The 21,721-nt window shown below is 28.7% G+C and overlaps 1 protein-coding gene across 4 annotated transcripts in view; it reads right to left on the reverse strand.

Moving 5' to 3' along the window:
* LOC143193357 (GAS2-like protein pickled eggs) overlaps positions 1-21,721 on the reverse strand; it is a 176,572-nt gene that overhangs the window by 58,821 nt on the left and 96,030 nt on the right. For all 4 annotated transcript variants that reach the window (XM_076399522.1, XM_076399520.1, XM_076399521.1 and 1 more), the window contains exons 4-6: positions 13,273-13,368; positions 3,529-3,675; positions 2,439-2,655 (exon numbers count right to left, since the gene is read on the reverse strand). In XM_076399522.1, the coding sequence (XP_076255637.1) occupies positions 2,439-2,655; positions 3,529-3,675; positions 13,273-13,368 (460 nt within the window). The remainder of the gene's footprint in view (positions 1-2,438; positions 2,656-3,528; positions 3,676-13,272; positions 13,369-21,721) is intronic.

The raw sequence follows: 21,721 nt of genomic DNA on the forward strand, positions 1-21,721 counted from the left end.
GTTTTGGAGTATTTAATTATTAAGAGTAAAATTTATTATAGCAATATATATAGTTCACTGACCTACAGTCCAATGCAGGAATACATTTTGATCAACGTTTGACATGGAAGAAACATATAGTGACAAAACGAAAACAGCTTGGGCTTAAACTAAACCAAATGTATTGGCTGATAGGGCGCAAATTAAAATTATCATTAGATAACAAGGTTTTGCAGTATAAGTCAATACTTAGGCCCATCTGGACCTATGGTATTGAACTGTGGGGTAATACTAGCAAATCTAACATAAATATCCTCCAGACGTTCCAGAATAAAGTTTTGTTGCGAGTCATCGTCGATGCCCCATATTACGTGTCCAGTCCAACAAACTGATTCAACGCGATATCACCTTAGAACCCATAACGAGTGTGATTCGAAGTGCTAGTGTGAAGTACTCTGAAAGACTATTAGTGCATCCCACTGCACTGCCAAACAGTTAAATGTGCGTGATGACAGTGAAGAGCCTAGGCACAAACGCAAACTACCATACGAACTGATTAATAGACACATAGAGTAAAATTTAATAATTTCTAGAATAAGTTAGAATAGTATCTAGAATAAAATTTAGATTTTAAGTTGTACAGCAGATTATTTATTGAAGTGATCTTCTACATGTTAGGATGGTTATATTATATAACAGAAATTATACAATAATACAAATTGCCCATGGGCAGACTGTTGACGTTCTAAGAGTTTAATAATAAAAAAATATATATGAAGTTTATACCACATGTTTACTCAACAGTGTCTGATACATTATGATCAAATCCAATGTTTCTCAGAGAAAGGGTATTTAAACCCTTTATAAAGACTGGTATTATTTTGGGTTGAAGATTAAGTCAAAGATAATTCAAAGATTTCACAAATTGCTGTAAAATCAATGGCTCTTGCTCTTGCTGTGTCTATTGTCTAGTGAGATCCGACAAACTATATTTTATTGTAAATAAGAACAGGATCAGTGAAATATTCCATCTTTCATTCGTCCTATACCACGTCCAGTTACCTTGCTGGCTTCTACTCCTCTTACACCAAATGTTTGAGTTGAAAGTAGAAAATGAAGATATTGATGTCGAACAAGGAAACATTTTTCGATACATTAAATAATCCCCGGCAAGATCTCACAACCCTGATTGTAAGAAAAATATGTTCAATTAGATAGGTTGAACCAGTCGGAGTTGTTGTAATGTCAGTTGAGATCTGGATTTGTCACGTGGATAGAACAGAACAGAACTTCAACAATACTTAACATTACAAGTCAACATTACGAGTCAACATTACAGATATGAAATCTTCTGCAGAAAGATATTAAATTAAAGATTTCTGAATGTAGATATCAACGAAATCCTATCTAAAAAATAATAAAAACTATGACTACTATTTTTTTGTTGAAGTCAAAAAACACATTTAGTGTAACTTAACAATAATTAATAATAATACCTGCTCGTTGGCATAAAAAAATTAAAAATAATAATTGAAATATTTTATTAACCATAATTAAAAATTGAATAGATTAACTAATAAATTGAAAATTTTCTTTAATTCTGATTGTTTTCTCATTCTTACTGAGATATTTATAACCAAAAAAAGAAAATGGCCACAAATATTTCTTTTAGATTCTTGGCTGTCGGCCACCAAAAGGTTAAAAAAGGAGGAATGTAAAACAATTTTAGTAGATTCATCAACAAAGAAAAATGTATATAGGGTGGACACAAATGATACGTCTCCTTTCCACGTTTATTTAATAAAAAAACCAATCAATTTTTATAACACGGTAACCTTCTTTCTGCACGATAATTTTGCCAATGTTAACATAATTCACATCTAAATGAAAATTCACATGTAAATAGTCATACAAAAGATAAATCAATGGAACAAAAGAAACAACAGTAATTATATAACCACTTTCAGAGATGAGATGTAACCTTCATATATAATATCGTCAAAAGGTAAAAAGTTTGACAATAACAATCAACTGTTATTATATTAGATAATGATTTACACTAAACATTTTCAACATAAAAATATTTTTAAGCATTTCTATTACATAAAATTTTTATATTCTTACAATATAACTTTCCGTCCCATAGGAAAAACCTCGTTACATGTCCATACACAATAGAATTGCGATGCACCTAGATAATAGATACAAATTGGAAGTCTATAAAAATGCAGTGAAAGGTCGACCCGTAAGTGGTTGTCAGGCTTTTAAAATAATTACCTATTAACTATTTCACCTTTATACAACTATTTTTTTCAATCAGTTAAAGTCGACTGCTTTATATATTTCATCTACAAATCTAAATGTCATGCATAAACGAAATTAACTGTAACAATATGTGTTAAGGTTGAATCTAAATCAATTATGTAAATTTCATCTTTTATTATAAACGCAAGACTTACCATTTCATCTAAACTCTTTAGATCGTTGGTCACTATTTGTGGAACTGGTCCGTACATCATTACCGGTTCTTCTTCCTCAAACTCGCTATCACTATCTTCATCCAGACCGTTGTTGTGTTCACTTCCATCGTTGATGCCCATCTTTTTCTGGTCAGCCGCGATTTCTCTGTCGATTTGTCGTTCCATTTGGACCAACATTGGTGCCAGCATACCAAATCTGTAAAGAAACAAATGTTTTGTATAATTTCATTAGCCTCAAAAATGTCTATAGTATTTTATAATCTTCCTAAACACTAAAGCGTAAGGAGAATCATAAATTATAGTATTAATTATTTTATAAAGTTAATATAAAAATAACTTGTAATGAAAGATCCAGAATTATCTTAACAGCAGGATTGTTTTGACAAAGTAATGTCTTCTAGTTAACAAAGAAGTTAAAAATAACTCGACAGAAAATGTATTAATTCGAAATAAACTTTTTTGGGTACGAAAATGCTACTATAAAATATCCAGTATCCAGTAACAAATTAGCGAAACATATTCTACGTTACTAAAAATATAAAAACTGGAGTATTAATAAAAATAATAGTTGATAAAAAGAGAAATTTGTTGGGAATCTGAGTATCGTTAACATCGTACCATATGACGAGTAATATCCTCAATCATATAGACCAACAGGACCTTAGTAATATCAGTCGCAGAGTAATCTTAAGATTCGTAATTACAATAACCTTAACGAAATCCTTTATTAAGAAGTAAAAAAAAACGATGAACAAAAATTATACTTAGCATTCAGGTATTAGAATATTATGTATACATTAATATTCTTATAGTTATTACAATAATTTATATATTAATAAATCCTAGTTATACACAAGGTCCCGAACACGCATAATGCATTTTAAATTTTGTAATAAATCAGATAAACAACCAAATATATATTAGATAAATAAAAAATGCATCCTGTAATTCTATTCAGGCTGCGTATATATTAAAATCAAAATGCATTAATGCATGTAATATGGTTTTTATATTTCCTTCATTACAATTTAGAACGCACGTTTTTAAATTAAATTTGAGTGTTACTTACTTGGCGCCCCTTCTGGCTACTTCCAATAAGCATAAGATGACGTGTTTCTCGTTTTTACGCATTATTAGGTCATCGGATTCGAACAGAAGGCACTCAATTATTTCAAGTGAAAATCTGCACCAATTAATGAAGTTGCTCACATTGTCTCTGAAAAAAAGAGAAGGAAAATTAAATAACACACTCTAATCATTCTCACTTGTATGTGTTTAAAATCGAAATATATGATTTTTTTACGCAAATATCTACAAATAAATATGGTTTTAAATTATTTTTTGATTAGAACTGTAGTAGGCTGATTTACTATTTTTACTCTTTACAAAGAAACCCACATTATCTTAAATGCTTAGCGGGAAACTAAATTATCAGTATTACTCACACATAATTTTTATTTTATATTATTTCTGAATTGTTAAATTTTTAATCGTGTAATTTCTATTATCATTTTCCATCTAAAAACCAACCGTAAATCATTGAAATCAAAAAGCTTGTCATCAAAAATATTTTGGAATAATACGCAAACATTTCCAAATGTACATCGTTCCAGAAATCTGGCGGAACTGCTTCGGGTGAATAAAGCAATTGGGGCTATAACATATCTTCTTGATGAAAAAATTCTCAATGTTCTAATGCTGCATTGGAAGGTATAATCTTAACAGGTATTAATTTATCAAAAAAGTATAAATTATCACATATCACCCATGATTCTGGCTTCTTGCAAAGACATTATGGCAAAGACAATATTCCATGGCAACAATATATAACATTCAATTAATATTATTTGTTGGCATTTTGTTGACAATTTTTAATATACAAGACCACAACTTTACGTCTTACTATTTTTCGATCACAATAATATATTATAAAGCGTAGTTGAGAAATATAAGTATTATTATCCAGCTACAATGTATTGATTACAGAGAAGGAATTTCCGAAGAAATGTTGCAAGAATATGAAAATTTTGGACAATTAAAATGTTATCTATTCATCTAAAATATATTCATTTAAGTCATTATTGATTAAATAATGAGTGAAGCAGATTTTTCCGTTGGGAATCTAGAGTCTAAATTGGAGTGTTATAAGTAATTTGATACCTATACACTTAACATATGTTCTTAACAATTATTTTGTAATTTCATTATTTAAATCAATACTGGTTTGTTTTCTAACCATGCCTTCAGTATTTGAAGCAAAACACTAGTTCTAATTTGCATCATGAGTATCACTCATCACTGAAACCGTAGTTGTAGAGAATTTTTACGACCTTTAATATTATCAGAACTTGAGTCGATGTATGTTAAATATCTGGAAAATTACATTTACGATTGTATATATGAAATATAAACACAACCGGCGCTTTGTGTTTTTCTTAAACCCGTGTATCAAGACATAACAACACAAATGCAGTTAATAAATCTAGACAATATCTAGCTGTGATTCAAAGTTTAATGATGACGCCATAAATCGCAATATTCTTTATCGCGTTAAACTCATTAAAATATCGCAAGTGCATTTTATTGCTTTGTTTTATTTATGTTCGTAAATACATACAGATGACTAAAACCGACGTTTCCTTAATTACCATAGTTTTAGATTGTGTCGCCGCCCTGGTAAACAACCGAGATGGATAATGCATTTTTTGCTTTAAGAACATGTAAATAATTGATTCCGACCAAAACATAATTAATATTTTAACCCCAAAAGTTATATTGATGTTTTGAAAATAATAAAACAGATGTTCGTGATTAATTCGTTTCCCTGTTGATGTTTTTCGATTTTAGTTACATCAAAGTCCGAGAAAACGGCAATAATTTGTTTTCAATTAAACATAAATTAATAAACTTAATAAACAAATGGTAATGCGGTTAAAATTATCAACATTTTATAAGTTAATGTTGGACTGTCTCAAAGGTTTCCTTTTTGTTTATTTAGAAATGAAGTTAAGAGCAAGTTTAATGGTAACTAGAATATTTAAATCTAGAGAATTAATTTCCTCAAGAATTATCAAGTTTAACATGCTTCACATTATAAGTAGCTATTACAAAATAACAAAATCGGGAGGGAAATGCATCATTGAACGAAGGGAGGAACCGATCTGCATCATTATTGATTTGTATGGCAAAATTGTAGGAAATAACGCTACTATTTCTGATGCTGCTGCGCTTTTTGACGGTTATTTAGATGTATAGCCATTAATACGTACACGAGCATATTTTCCGGTATACAACATATATATATATATATATATATATATATATATATATATATATATATATATATATATATATATATACTACACATATGTACACTATTACAGAAAATGAAAATAAAATTACCGACTCCCAAAAATTTTGATTTCAAATGGATCACTCCCAAGAAAAACTACTATGAAGGAAGTTAAAAATATTAATGAGATAAATTAAGCATAAAAAGCTCCTGGATATGATCTAATAAGACAGATTAAAGACAGATCTAACTGACAGACAATTTCCTATAAAACGAACTCATGAACTATATCCAATACATTCAGGAATTTTACAAGACAGTGTATTGGATTCAGTTTTGTATCTCCTGTAGACTGCTGATCTACCGACCATCACTACTAATAATATGCATACGACACGGCAATCATAGAATCTCACAAATACCCAATGATAGCATCAAAGCGTATTAAAGATTATAAAAAAAACCTACTCATGTAACTTTTACGTTGCGTGAACTTCGGAAGAATTGGAACTAACTTGGAAAAAGCACATATTACCTAAACGAAAACAACTTGGGCCTAAACTAAATCTAAGTTAATTGAAACGTGTCTTAAATAACGAGATATTGCTGTATAACAATACTTAGATCCATTTGGACATACGAACTCCAGCTATAAGATGCTCCAAAGTGCTAAACTAAACCGTTTGCTACCATCCCGTGTGATTAATGAACATATATAGGCTTTAGAGCAAGATTTAAAATAACATGTTTCATACAGGTGTTCACTTACTGATGTCATGTATATAAAAATTTTCAGAAGAAATACTAATTTCCCATTGGGTAGAACTACTAAAGATAACAAAAAAAGATAATATCAGACGATCAAGGAAGGGCCATTTATTTAAATGTTAATATTATATTATTCACGTCATGTTTTGAGGCTCTCTGTATATGTAGAAGCGACGGATTATTGCTTTAAAGTTGCTGATGGCTAATATCAGATATTACTAGTTATTAATTGTTTTAAATGAACCGGAAATTATCTTACATGAAAGTAAAAAATATCGTGCAAAATCGATGATTAATAGCGGTATTCCTTTGAAATGTAATACATGATCTAATGCATGAAATCATAATGTTTTTCTCTATGTACCCATTGCATTTTCTCGCCATCGGCCACCATTGGTCTTTAAACCACCATCATTTTATGTGTTGTTTTTGAAGTCGGTTGCAAAACAACTAATAACTTTAGTATATGAAATTATTTCTATATTAAAAATCAATATTTGCTCAATAGTTTAAAATTAATAATTGTATTCATATAAAGGTTCTGTGATTTATTGTATTTTATTTACCTATATCATAGCTCTTGGGTGAAATATATTCGAAATATTGATGAAAAAGGGCGTGTTTTCTGTGTTCATTCAAGTAGGAATTTAAAAAAAACTCTTACACTTGTCCTCTAATAGGGAAATGCTGCGTTAATGTTGAGCATTTAATGTTTGTAGAAATTTATAGTGACAATGTTGAACCCACAAGAATATTTACTGGTCCGTTAAATTGAAACCTCGTTCTGGACAGACAAAAACATCCGAAAACCAAGAGTTAGATAGCAGCATAGATGAGTACAAAATAAATAATAATTTAATATTGGATTGTGACTGAAAAATTTAAATTGGATATTCCTTAATAACCCAAAAAATGTCTATGCCCAGTTAAATGTATACTTCGTTAATTGTTACAGGAAAGTGATATAGATTACAATAAAGTCATTTGAGTTGTGTTCAATGGAAAGAAAATGGACAGAATGAGATCAAAAATATAACAAATTTATTCTTTCGCATGTTAGTACTTGGTTTCAAATCCTAATAGCCGTAAAAAATTACTTAGAAATGCTGAAATGTGATATGTTATGGCACCTACCACCTATTCGCTGGATGTTGATAGATAAAACACTTTAGCACACTAAAACACTAAAACACACCAGCGAATTGAATTAATTCATATTGTTCTAAAATACACCTATTTTAAATCCACAAACAGGCTAGACTAATTTGTACCACCAATAAAAAATATGTTAGTAGAAAGTTAATAAAGATATTTTGAATCAATTATTTTCTCAAATTTAAGAATCAAAAGGTTATTAACATTCTAATCAAATTCAATCAAAGAAAAAAGTTTCAAGGCAAAAAACACCAAAAGGGAAAGGTGCTGATTCATTAAGTTGTTAATATTGTGGTATTTTACATTGAAGAAAATATTGATCGAATATCAAACCATATATGACACAAAATAACTGAACCGCATTTTTCTATAATTGTATGTAATAACCATTCAGCGAAGCAATTCCAGCATAGAGATCAAAAGATAAGAAAAGAGGTTACGCATTGTATGCCACCACAATATTTTCCCAATAAAAGTAATAGCGATAATGCTACCCACTAGAAATTTTCACTCGTAATAATATATTTTTATGTTTCCTTTGACATGAAAAAAACTACTTAGAATACAATAACTTTCTCATCCGTTAAATTATTCGAAGTAGAAATGCGTCTTATTAGATTTTTTACATTTTTGTTGCGTATTAATTAGATATGATGATTGCCATCGAATGTGTAAAAATTAGAAAGTGTCATTGTTATGTTATTCGCACAGTCTAGTACAAGGAATCTTTTAAAACGAGTTAAAACTTTTCTTAGAATTTTATATACAAAGATCTTAGAAACACCGAATAAATAAAATAAAAAATAAATATTCAATAGCATCGTTTGAGTACTGTACTCAATTAATATAAAGCAACTACAGCTTTCAGACTAAAAACTTGATTGATGGAGAGAAACTGATGTATATATAAAATACTATAAACTATAATAATAACTTTAAATAATAGTGCCAATAATCCGGTGTAGCCAGAAGGAATTCATTTCAATCATTATATATTTCAGTCTTCAAAATATCATTAATTCAAATCCAAATTCTTACCCAGAATACATATTTGCTTTGACTACTGAAACAAGTACTACTAATTGTATGACAATATATTTCCTATGGACATGACTAAAATGAATGACAGAAAATAATCTGAAAATTCACTATTCACTATCTATATCTATACACACTCTAGATGGTAATGTGACTAATATTAATATATCTAATATTAATCTATAACATTGTGAATTGAATACAGCTGAATTTGAATAATTGAGGAGAAAATGAGTAAGGGGCTCATCCACCTCACAAAGCATCGGAGTCCTCCCGTAACGATGTTTTTCTAATTACCTTGATAGTCCTCGTCCCTACCATCACAAAACTCTAGATCTTCTACTAATTAAGAAAAAGTGTTAATTAAACTACTCATGAAGTTTCTAGAAACATTTTAGTCACTTATGGTTGGGAAAAATAAATAAAGGAAGCAATAATATTTAAAGCTATCCTTAAAAAGATTATATCAGGTGCATATAATTAAATATAATTAAAAATTAATTTATTGAGAAGTATTCGCACAATATAAATTAATCAAGATATTTTTCATCATTTTCTGCGACTTTTTGCAATCTTTCTGTCAATATGACAATACTGTGTTGAAAGAACGATGTTGATTTGGCAGCGATCAAATCATCGATCTATTTTCGCAATTCTTCAGCATTTAAAAAGCCTGTTAGAGTCTGTACTTGCTGCATCGACCTGACAAATGGTAATTAAAAGGCACTATGTCTGGTTAATGATGGTGGGGCAGAAAATTATTCTTTTTGCCTGGAATGTATAGAAATTGCGATGTTAAAATGGTTCAACTTGACATTTTCGGTCAATTCGAATGCTAACCAATTTCCGTCCTTTTTAATATCTGGATCAGTTATGGAAACAGTTGATTCATCAACAGCTAAGCTGTTTAAAATTTCTTCGAGAATATTAGATGTATTTTCATGCAACACGTACTGTAACGTATTGCAACAATTTTTGTTGATCTTCTTCATTAATTTTAACGTCGTTGAGCATTTTTAAATCATTGAAACCAAAACCGACAATTGGTATATAACGAAGCAACGTTAACAATAGTATGTAAAAGTGTTTGATGGGCTTCGATAGTAGATTTCTTCAAATCAAGAATAAAAATGAGGAATGTCGGAAATAATATTTTCAGCGTTCGATGTTTAGCATCTTTGTATACCAATTCAATAATACTAAATTGAAAACTGTTATTGTTTAACAATTGTTTACATTAATATTATTTTCATTGCTAAAATTGTTGAACGTATTATTAAAACCTAATTTAACACATAAGTACTACAATTTCAAACTGAAAAATACCCATCAGTGATGATGAATGGTAACTTATATTAAGACAAAGCCTTCGGGGCATCTAAACGAATATTTGTTCAGAAATGTTTATTTTTTTCCAATAAAATACCGGATATATCAATAATTAAAGGCATCCTCCAAACAAACCTAAAATAGCGAAGCGATAGAAATACTTTGATGATTTACAGTGAAAAGTTAAAGTAAACATAAAACCCAAAATATTACCCTAACACAATCGTCCATAAATATCTCGGTTCCAATCCATCCACCCTCGACGCAAACCGACACATGTGCCCAAGATCTATATTTAGTATCAATCAAATTTTACAACGTTTCCTTTTTTTTCTTTTGAAATAACGAGCTGAATATTTTCGTGTCGTTAGTGTTTGCTTTATCTTGAGTTCCTTCAAGCTGTATATAGTTGGTGGCAAGATGGTGGGGAGACATTGAACTTTTAATTTATAACTGGCGAGGACAGATAGATATCCTCAGGTTAGACATAAAAATTTGATTGATTTGATAAAATTTTATTTTTATCAAATTATATTTAATTTCCTTAATTAATATTATACATACTAGAATATGTTTGATATTTCATATAAATATTTAACAAACACATATTTTTATTAATGCTTAATATAAAAGTAAAAGTGTAATATCCAATCTCACATTGCTACAAATAGTAATATGAGTTTGGCGCTATCTTGGAGATATCAAATGTAGTCTCACAGTCATGCAAACAGCATGTTAATGATCTAAAACAATATTTGGTCCTATTAGAATGGAATAAACCGTTAATGTATTGTGACAGGCAATGAAAAGTGAATCTGCTATCACAAATTCAAGTGTAAAAAGCTATTGGATAGTCGAGAGAGAACATTCCATATCGACACCGAAACGCTTCATAGTTCGTTTCTTATAAGATGATAAAACTTATATGGAATAACAGACGTTTTATGTCTTTTGCATGACTACCCTCAACCACAGATTGATTGATTGTTTCAGATCAATGGCTTGGCTGGCAAGAAGAAGTACGAAAATGAATCGCTGCCAAATTAATATGGTTCTTCTGACGCGATATCGCCATTTTACTAAAAAGATGTAATACGTAATACTTCATAACAGATTAACAGGTATAATTATGGAAAATGGCGGCACCGAACAATAAATATTTCTTTGCTTTTATTACAAGACAAATTAATAAAACAATTAAAAAACAAATTAAATATACGAAACATCAAGTGTTACAAGCTACCGGTTTTTTGTTATCTTATAATTATGAAGATAGGATAACAATTTATTTTTTAACAATAAATCGTTTGAAAATTAATTGAAAACAAAACACAGTACACTGAAAACCCTGTAGTCTGATCAGTTAGTTTCAGATTACGTTTGATTGCAATATCCGTGCTTTTGTTGGCATTGAACAATCAGTGTCTAATTTATCGAACTCATTAATTTAATTATTCATACGATATATAGATACTTTCTCATCACGATTTGCAGACAGAAAAAGTGTCAAACAATACTGATTAAAAATCGTTATTTTATTTATTTAACTCTGACATTTACCGATGATTATTCGCCCTAATTTTTTTATGCTTCTGTTACACTATTATACGTCCAATGTAAATTTTCAATGACAATTAATTTTCAATATTTATAATAAATGTTTCACAAAATTATAATATTTTGTAATTAGCTTTTAGAATTTAGCGACATATTACTAAGTTACATTGAAATATGTTGAATGTTTGCACTTTTATAGGTTTAATTTTCATTTGATATAAATTAATTACAATATCAGCTTATTATTATTTATAATACGATTTATTGCCTGCAATAATAGAGGTTTTTATGGCAGAAACCATATTAGTTCTTAAAAATAACTATGAAGAATATTGTTACAGAAAGTTATCGTAAACTTATAACAGTATATAAAAATATATGATCTATTCGGAGCCAATGTCATAAAGTAAAAGACAGAAAATCTTTGAACCGATACAAAAATATCAATATGAACAATTTATTCAGGCCTCCTGAATTAATTTTCATGATAAATGCAAAAAAAACTTGAGGATCATCATATGTTTAACCATAAACCATTATTTGAAGACTACTGAAGTTATTCAAAAAAACAAAAAAGAAATTCAGCGCCACATGATAATTCTCAGTTTCGTTCTGGCTGTATTTATTTGACTATATAATATAAACTTTAATACTATTGTTTAATTTTAATTTAGATAATCATAATAACTATTAACAGAACTGACGTTCAAACCATAAAACCAAAAGTTAGAACTGTATTGACTAAGACACAAAACCATCTTAAAAGTGAAATAGAAAGAACAACTTTTCCTAAAATTCCAGGAGGATCGACAAATACCTTAATTTAAGAAATTATTTCTGGAATGAACCCAAAAGATCACTTGCATCCAAAACGATAACAATATCGAAAAATATTATGAGTTAAAAAAATATATTATCGCAACCAGGAACTATCTGAAATATATAGTTAAAGATCCAATGATTAACGATGACAAATGTAAATATAGTTGCCAGAATAGTGATATTATACAACATAAATATAGGGGGCTGCCAGATGTTCATATCAATTGAACATAAGAAGAGACATGAGGTGACTCCAAGATAATCCACTAAGAAGTGTTAAGTATTAATTAAGATAAGATAAGCTAACTAAGATAAGCTGGGACTCCGACCAAAGAAAATTCCTTTTTTTAAATACCTGCTAGACTGTTTTGAAAACAAAATATGTCAAAAATATGTCGGTCAGCAGATCAATCACAATAGACCAGTAATAGTGAGCCATTTTTAATTAAAATAAATTATAATTTAATTTAGGTGCAATTATATTTCGTGAAATTAGTTATTAATTAAAAGATCATATCCTATGTACATAAGTTATGAAATGTGAAGGAGTTTCAAATACAAAAACTATTAGTTTTACTTCAAAATGCTTTTTAATTTTAAGGAAAAATTGATGAACGATGAAGTTGATGACACATAGGTATCGATTCCTCGAATACAATCCGTAGCCAGTTGCATAACAGTTGCGTGATATAACATATGTGAATAAGGTGGTACGAATATAAAAATATTCGACATTACAGTATTCTTTTTCATATATTTAAAATATAAATTTAAATAACTAAAGAAAGAAAGAAACATTTTAAACAACAAATGATTGTAAAAAACTATGAACAGAAGTAGATGATAACTTACCTTGCAAAAAATGTTCCAGGTTTTGCAGTGGCAAAATATTTTACATCAGCTACTCTGATCAAGGTTTGAGCTTGAAATAAAGAACCAGTTATTGATCTGAAAAAAAAAAACAAATTTATTAAAAAACAACATCATTATTCCATCTATCAATTAAGCGTATGAATTCATAAACGTTCAAATAAAAAAATATTAAAATGAAAAGATTATTGGTCATTTTATGGCGCTCAAAACAAATCATTAAACGAAATTCATTAGCAAACTTTACTATCTTACCAAATATAGACTGGTTGCCCCTTTAAATGTAGAGCAAAAAGGCAAAAAATTGCTAGGTAATAAACAATAAAACTTAATGGATTATCGATCGGTTTGTAAAAAGGCCCCACCGCAATGAAATTGACGGCTTTTTATTTTTTTTTTTTACTATGATCGTAAAATCACCTCTTACCACTTGGGGAATGATTAAACGTTTAACGTTAAACGTTATGAATTACAAAACCAAACAAAATATACGACTGCTTAGCTATATTAAATGTGCCACATAAAAAAGTTTGTATTGGTTGTTTAAAATACAAAAATTAGTAATTTACTTTAAAATACTTCTTTGTTTTATGGGAAAAAGAGGCGACTTGTTAACACAAGCACATGGCCACGATTCGCCGAATATACTTATACTGTACCGAACATCATGAAAATTGTTTTGATCTACTTTATAGAAGCTACTTTTTTACCTTGATTATTAAGATAGTATTCTAATTTAGAAATTTGAAAAATCGGGTTTTACCATATTTTCAAAGCTTAACTTCTTTTGTCCAGACAATTGAGATGTTATATCAAGTTCTACTAGATTGAAGTTCTACTTCAAATTTGATGTGAATCTTCTCTATACATTCGTCTATCCAAACAAAATAAAATTTGTATTGTTACTGACTGAAAAAAATCGGAAAGGTTTTTTCGAACAGCTATAACTTGAAAAAAACCCTTTGTTTTAGAGATTGGTTTACTTTGATACGATTAAATTTGAATATAAGATTTTAGATGTTGCATCACTAAAATATCTCTGAAAATCATTTCAGCTTTAAAAAATAAAATTGGGTATGGATAAAAAAACAATAAAAAATCAAGATCAATTTCTTTGAGGTAATCAAATCATTTAATAATTCTTTGTGATAGGAACAAATCACTCTACAGTTAATCAGATAATATATATGTATATATATTCTTCTAAAAACCAATAAGTTGCTGCATTTAGTTCAAATGTGAAGGATATATATTCTTTACATTGCGGACTGAGTTATTTTGGATCTAAAAGATTGTTGATCTTTGTGTGTATAACAGTAATATAAAAATAAATAAAAAGGAAAATGATTATTAAAGTCTATTATTATCAATGAATCACCCATAACACAGTTTTACATTTAATGTTTTTTACAAATATATACATGTATATATTTATACATATACATATTTATTCATGTTCAGTTAATTGAACACAATTGACTTTCAAAACACTACTAATTTGAGAATATAAACGAAATATAAACATATTTTCGTAGTTTAGTTTAGATCTAGTTTCAGTATATGTTAGTAAAATAGTTATGTAGTATGCTATATTATGCTGTGAAACCCATGAGCAATATATATATATATATATATATATATATATATATATATATATATATATATATATATATATATATATATAATCAACTATATATTTTATCTGGATAAACTAATAACTAGATATATAATATACCCTAACAAGACAAAGTTTATAGAAATATCGAAACTGTTGTTATTTAAAATTGGTAATTAATAGGTTAAAAATAAAAGAGCCTTCATTATATATATATATATATATATATATATATATATATATATATATATATATATATATATATATGAGAAAAAACGAGATAAAAATGTTAAACGAAAAATCGTTACTTATTTTAGCATCAGAGTATACTTCAATGCCATATGATGTAATATGAAATGTATAACATTAAAAAGTATTTTCGTCAATTATTATTCTGATGTAGCCGCCAATAGACAAGAATAGCATCGATGCTATTACTTCATTAATGATGTAATTGACTAATATACTGCAAAATGGTGAAATTCAAAGATATGTCATACAAGAACTAAACCAAACAATTTGTAACATAAATAGAAATAATACTTTTCGCCGTTTCAGCTTTATCATAGTTCTTATAATAAGCATCCTATTATCTTTCTTATGTGCCGGCATATTGGTGACACTCCTAAATCGTTGGTTCGCCCATCTTGTTACCGTGAACATCGCGATTCCCTGTCTGGCTACGAACTAATTGGTTTGTAATTGTTAATAGGCAATAACGCAAAATCAAGCACGAATAATTACTAGTCATCCCAGGGACTAGGATTAATAAAGATTTGACCAGGCTCCTTTCTAAGATAACCTCCTTATTAGCAGTTAGCCTGTTTCACGAATTATCAAAGTGAATATTTCATAAAGGTAATGTGTTAATCGGCAATAAATAAATTATAAGCAGTAATAAATAACAGGACTAGCCATTAAAAGACCAAAAGAAAAATATTGGAATTTCTTATTCATATTTTTGGCATATTCGTATTCAGCTGTTATCACAACTGTTTATCCAAGAAGCGTATTGATTCGATTTTTGTAAAACAATGCAAAATATCTCTTCGCTCATGTTAAGATGAATAAATAAGCAATGTAACGAAAAAATCTGACCCAGCCAATTTGCACCAATTAGTTGTTTTCGGAAAAAGCTTTTTACCCTATATGGTACCCATGTCCTTTTGGTATGATATTTATTCATTATTTGCTTCAGAAATATTACGACCAACTTAGTGCTTAAGACTTCCGCGTTGCCCTAGTCCGGCATGAGTTGATATTTGATTTGTTTTTCTTTCAAATATATTTTAGATTCTCCTTTTCACTAACAAGGGTTTATCTAAACTGGCCCTACTGTTTAACGTGGGCTCCGAACCACGGTCCTCAGTATTAAGCCTACCGACTGGCTTATCGGATTTTCCACGGTCGCCTAATAATCACAAACATGAGGTACATCCATGTTCCAGCACGATTTGAACCCGCGACTATCGCAACAGTAACAGGACTGTCCTGTCGCCTTAACCACTGCGCCACCAACTCAGCTTTAATTTGTTATTGTCTATAATTACAGCATATTTGTGTGTCCTATATTTCTCTATGTACCTCATGAGTTGCATTCATCATGTTATCGTTTACTTTTCTTTCTTCCACTACAATTGATAATATTTCTCTTCTTATATAATTTAAAATTTAATGCTGTTTATACGTATACATAATATGATATGATTTAATTTTGCAAAATCATTGAATTAGTTAGCGATTTTTTCGTTATCTCATTTAATTATAGAAGGGGGACTGTGTTTTTGCCAAGCCGCATATACTTATGATTTATTGTATTCTGTAATCGCGAAATAACAAAATAACAGTCACAAATAAAAAAAAAGATCGATTTATTGTAATGTATTTAATGCAACTTTATTCATTTAATTATATTCGATACACATAATATATATAATGGCAGATAGTGGTATCATCGTGTTATATATATCGTATAATATTTTATATTAATCACGTACATTTTTGTATAAAATATTTTGTATTTATTCTTATACATACTAAAAGCAGTTACCTTTGGGCTGTGCCGTAATCTATGTTTCCCTTTTGGTAATGAGTTACAGCCACAGTTTTGATTATTTACATAATGATAATAATTATTTTTTACCTCCTTAATGTGACGTATCGAATTAGAAATAAACGAACCACAGGCTAGGAGCACCCTTTCTTCCATACAAGCAGGTAAATGCGATTCACTGGAGGCACGGAACTTCTTAAGCAAATTTACATAGAAGAGATCTCGTGTCACCCTGTTAATTTTCCTGTGTTCGAAATATTAAAAGCTCTGTTATAGAAATAAAATACTGCTTGCAAAAATGTATGATTGCTAAATATGCAATCTATAACATAATTGTTTATTTTTATATTATGTTCGAAGAATTGTTTCACATTTTAAATTCATCGTGAATGCCCCAGTAATAAAATTGGTTTTACATTCAGTATATTGTGGACTCCGCGCGAATAATAATTACCTAAATATTCCTCGGCACGTTATACATTTTAATTCTTCCAAATAAAAAGTGACTCACCAAAAATAGATAATGATCTATTTTCATACTTATTTAATTTTAACATATACCTTTTATAAGAATAGTAAAACAAACATAAAAAAATAATTAATTAATAACTTAATTTAAAAAATTTATACTAATATGACTCGTACAGAATTATTAATAAAAATTGCTAAACAGAAATGACCCTGGTTATACTTTATATTAATATTCTCTAGAATTAGTTTTTTTTTAATTAAATTTATTATTTGTATTATTACTTTTAAAAGTCGTCCTTATTTTTTAATTTAAATTGTATTGGAATTAATAAGAAATCACAATGGACATTGAGTGATGTTATAACTATAGAAAGTGACTTAAAAAAAACAATTTCACTAATATTTCACAGATAATTTGTTGAATTCTATTTTAAACCTACCCATCCCTATTGGAAATATGCCTTATATATTGCTATTGTTGTTATTATAAATTATAATGTTAACGCGTTCCTCATTACTTTGCTTCATATTAATATTTTGAAAACTAAATACTTGAAAAGCAAACGGGTAATTTATTTTGCCAAATATATCTCGTCCCCACGAGTACTATTGGATACAGCAATATATATGACGAAGATTTTTTCAATAAAATATCTTCGAAATTGAATTTAATTTCTGGCTTTTTTTAAAGATTTTATACTGTTGAGAAGGCCTACTATTGTTATGTGATATCGACCTTTTCAATCAACACGCATAACACTCAATAACCCTTCTTTTTACAGTTTATTCCAAGGGAAATAATTCATAATGACCATCATCACCAACGTAATATTAGTGCAACAAAAACTCTCTTATTGCGCATCTACCTAAATTTATTTATTTTATACTAAATCTTTTATTTAACTTGAAATATTTGGATACAGTAATTATCTTGTATTTTAGGATAAGGATTAGGATTTAGTGTTGTAACCTGGTAACTGATATTTCAGTTGTCTGATTTAATGTTTATATTACTATTTCTCAGAATGTTTTGTGGTGCGTAATATTATATTTTACAACCATCAACGTAGATTAACTGATCAAGAACGCATAGATAAACCTAATTTCACTTCTGATGTAATGGTATCGATGAAACATCATCAAAAATATCCCTTTGTCGTTAAATTAGTATAATATTAATTTGTTCTAAAGACAAATTCTTTTTCAATCGAAATTATGGATTACAAATATGTTTTAAGGTTTTAGACTAAAATAGTAAACACAACATGCAAATTTCAGATTAACTTTCGTCATTAAATATACAATTTTTCATTGATAACTATAATAAAACATTTAAAAACACGGAATCAACCAAAGATTGGTTGACCTACGAATTGAAACCCTGAGACAACTTACTTTTAAACCGTACGTTGAATGAAAAACGAAGTTATCTGAACAGACAAATCAGCCAAACAGGCGATATTCTAAGAGCTAGCAATGTCTTTGAGAGAGAATTTCAGATATCTTTTGACATATCATCCCTTTCACTCTCCCGGTCAGCACCCGGCAGGGCTCTCGGCAGGGGTTGCGTTTATCAGTGCGCATCGTACCTGTACATATAAAATACACAATTTTTAAATTAATTAAGAATGAATAATGTTAAAGATTCAGTGTGACTTTACTACTTAATTGTATTCAAAGATATTCAAAAGGTATTCAAAATATCCTTATATATTTTAAATATTTTTTTTTCGATATATCGATAAATCGAATGACTCGACGACCGACAGCACTCTTTCAACATACCTATTTTATTTTCCGGACTTATTATTTAATGTCACTTATTATTTAACAATATAATTATTGTCTGGTAATTTAATTTTACATATTTTGATACTTAAATAATATTATATAAAAATTACAGCCATACTAAAATAATTTAATTTTTTTTATAAATAAAACGTAGCATCTGACTCAATATAAACACATCATAAAAATGTCTGGCAATGAATGATATGTTTTTGTTAAGAGTAATTAAAAGTAATTAAAAAATATATCTATCCTTAATTAATTTAAAAATTGTATATTTTTACCTGTACAGATACGATACCCGTGCGTTCATGCAATCCCTGCCGCCAGCCAGATGGACTGGATGTTGACCAAGGGAGTGATTAGCTTACATGATTCTTGTTTTCCCTACGTTGCTAGCTCCCGTACTACAAGAGTTCACTTCTTATGACAATTGTGAAAAATATATTACATTTTTAATAAACTATTGCTTCAATTTCATTTTGATTAAACTAGTTTTTAATTTAAAACGCAAGGAATTCCTTCGATTACCCTGCAATTTATTGTCTAATAACAAAAATATATGCAAACAAAAAATATGAAAACTAACTTCAACTTTAACCAACGCCTACTTAAGAATCTTAAAGTAAAGATCAAAGACGCGTATTCGTAACAAGACATGCCAATAGAACGACCTTTTTATTCATTCGCATCACTGAACATTACTCAATTTGATTTCGTTGAAAATTAGGTAATATGTATACTCGATCCATCATTATTTTTTACAATGTGTCAATATCATCATCAAAAATTAACTGTAGTGACTTCCTTTTTTATATGCCGATATAATGAAGAACTATTTTAAGCACTATAATAATTTTTCATTCCTTCACTCTATGAACAAAACATTTTTTTTTCTAATCAAGAGAAAACCAAAACCTGGCGGTGTCAAAGTGATGGGTTTTTTAATTGTTTGATTAGTAAAGGTAAACATTTTAATTGAATGTGCCAATATTTTTTCAATATTGTATAAATAAGATTAGTTTAAATAACTAGTTATATTGAAGGTTATATATCAAATTCTGTCATTATATATTGTTCAATGGTAGATATGGTATTTAAACTCAAAGGATTTCTAATATATGATGTTAATAAACAGTATGAAGTAAAACACTTTAAATATAACTTTTTAAGAATAAAAGAATTTACCATGGCATTTTTTAAAAATGGTAAGTGATTTAAACTACGGCTACTATGACAGCTTTTGCATTTTAGTTGTAAAGACTAAAGAGTAGTTTTAACAAAAAGTTGAAAACAAAATGTTATCATAATGCTCTAGTAAATTTATTGCTTAAGGGCTTCTATGTGATGCCTAATTCTAGATATATTATACTAATGCAATTCACACTGTAATATACTCTCGTTTCACTCAAGAAAATGTATTAAATTAAAGATAAATTGTTATTATTTATCTTGGAAAGTAGACATAATATTTGAAATCATATTGGTGTGGTCAAAATGTAATAATATGTATGGACTGTAATGAAAAATTAATTATTAAACTCCTTCTGACAGGTCAAGCCGTCAAAATAAAGTAAGACCAGGCCATTCGCCATTTTTATTGGCATTTGCGCCATTGATTATTCACCTCGCAAGTGACTATTCATATTTAGAAGTCGAAATTACGGGTTGATATATATATTTTTTCTTATCATGATTATTTATTTATATAGACTTATAGTATTTATTCTTCTGGGTATTTCATCAAAAAATAAAATTATACCATATCACAATTACCCTATATATATTAGCAATTATATAGCTCTGCTTGTCTTCTGGCTATAAAGTCAATAAAACACTTCTAAGGTATTTTTTGAGTCAATTGTATAGAATTAAATAAATTAAATAGAATTAGCGAAGGATTTAAAGATGATTTCAAAAATCGAATTAAATAACTGGCCAGAAGGCAGGAAAGAAAGGTTGTCCTCAAAGGATATATATCGTGTCCAACTGTATTATTATTATTTGATCAGAGTAATGTTATATTAGTAAAACTGAACCTGCTGGTAAGACTGGTAAGACTACAACCATATCGCTTTTGAAATTTACAAGTTAAAAGTGATAGCAGACTATCACTGAATCAAGCAAAACAGCTAGGAACTCAAATTAACAATTTTCGATGTTATACACAAGATATTTAGAAAATTAATCCAAATTTGGAGACCCTAGTGACCAAGTCGTTATACATACTTTTGACTTTAGTAATGTAATTAAGGAGAGTGTTCAGTGGCGGGTTTTGGAAAAAACTTTTTTGTAAAAGGAAACAGCTGACATAATTTTATAGATTAAGTATATTATATTTTATTTTTCGTTCAAACATTTTATATCACTTTGCAGTTAATATAGTCTATTTCGGAGATAAACATATTTTCTATAGATAACATAAAAGAACTGTTAAATGACGAATGAAATGATATTTCTGAGAAGCTTTTTTGATTAAATTAGTGTTCAAAAACATCACTCGA

This window comes from Rhynchophorus ferrugineus, unplaced genomic scaffold (assembly GCF_030347505.1).
Source record: "Rhynchophorus ferrugineus isolate W39M unplaced genomic scaffold, kcgeb_rfMv2 rfM3, whole genome shotgun sequence".
NCBI lineage: Eukaryota > Metazoa > Arthropoda > Insecta > Coleoptera > Curculionidae > Rhynchophorus > Rhynchophorus ferrugineus.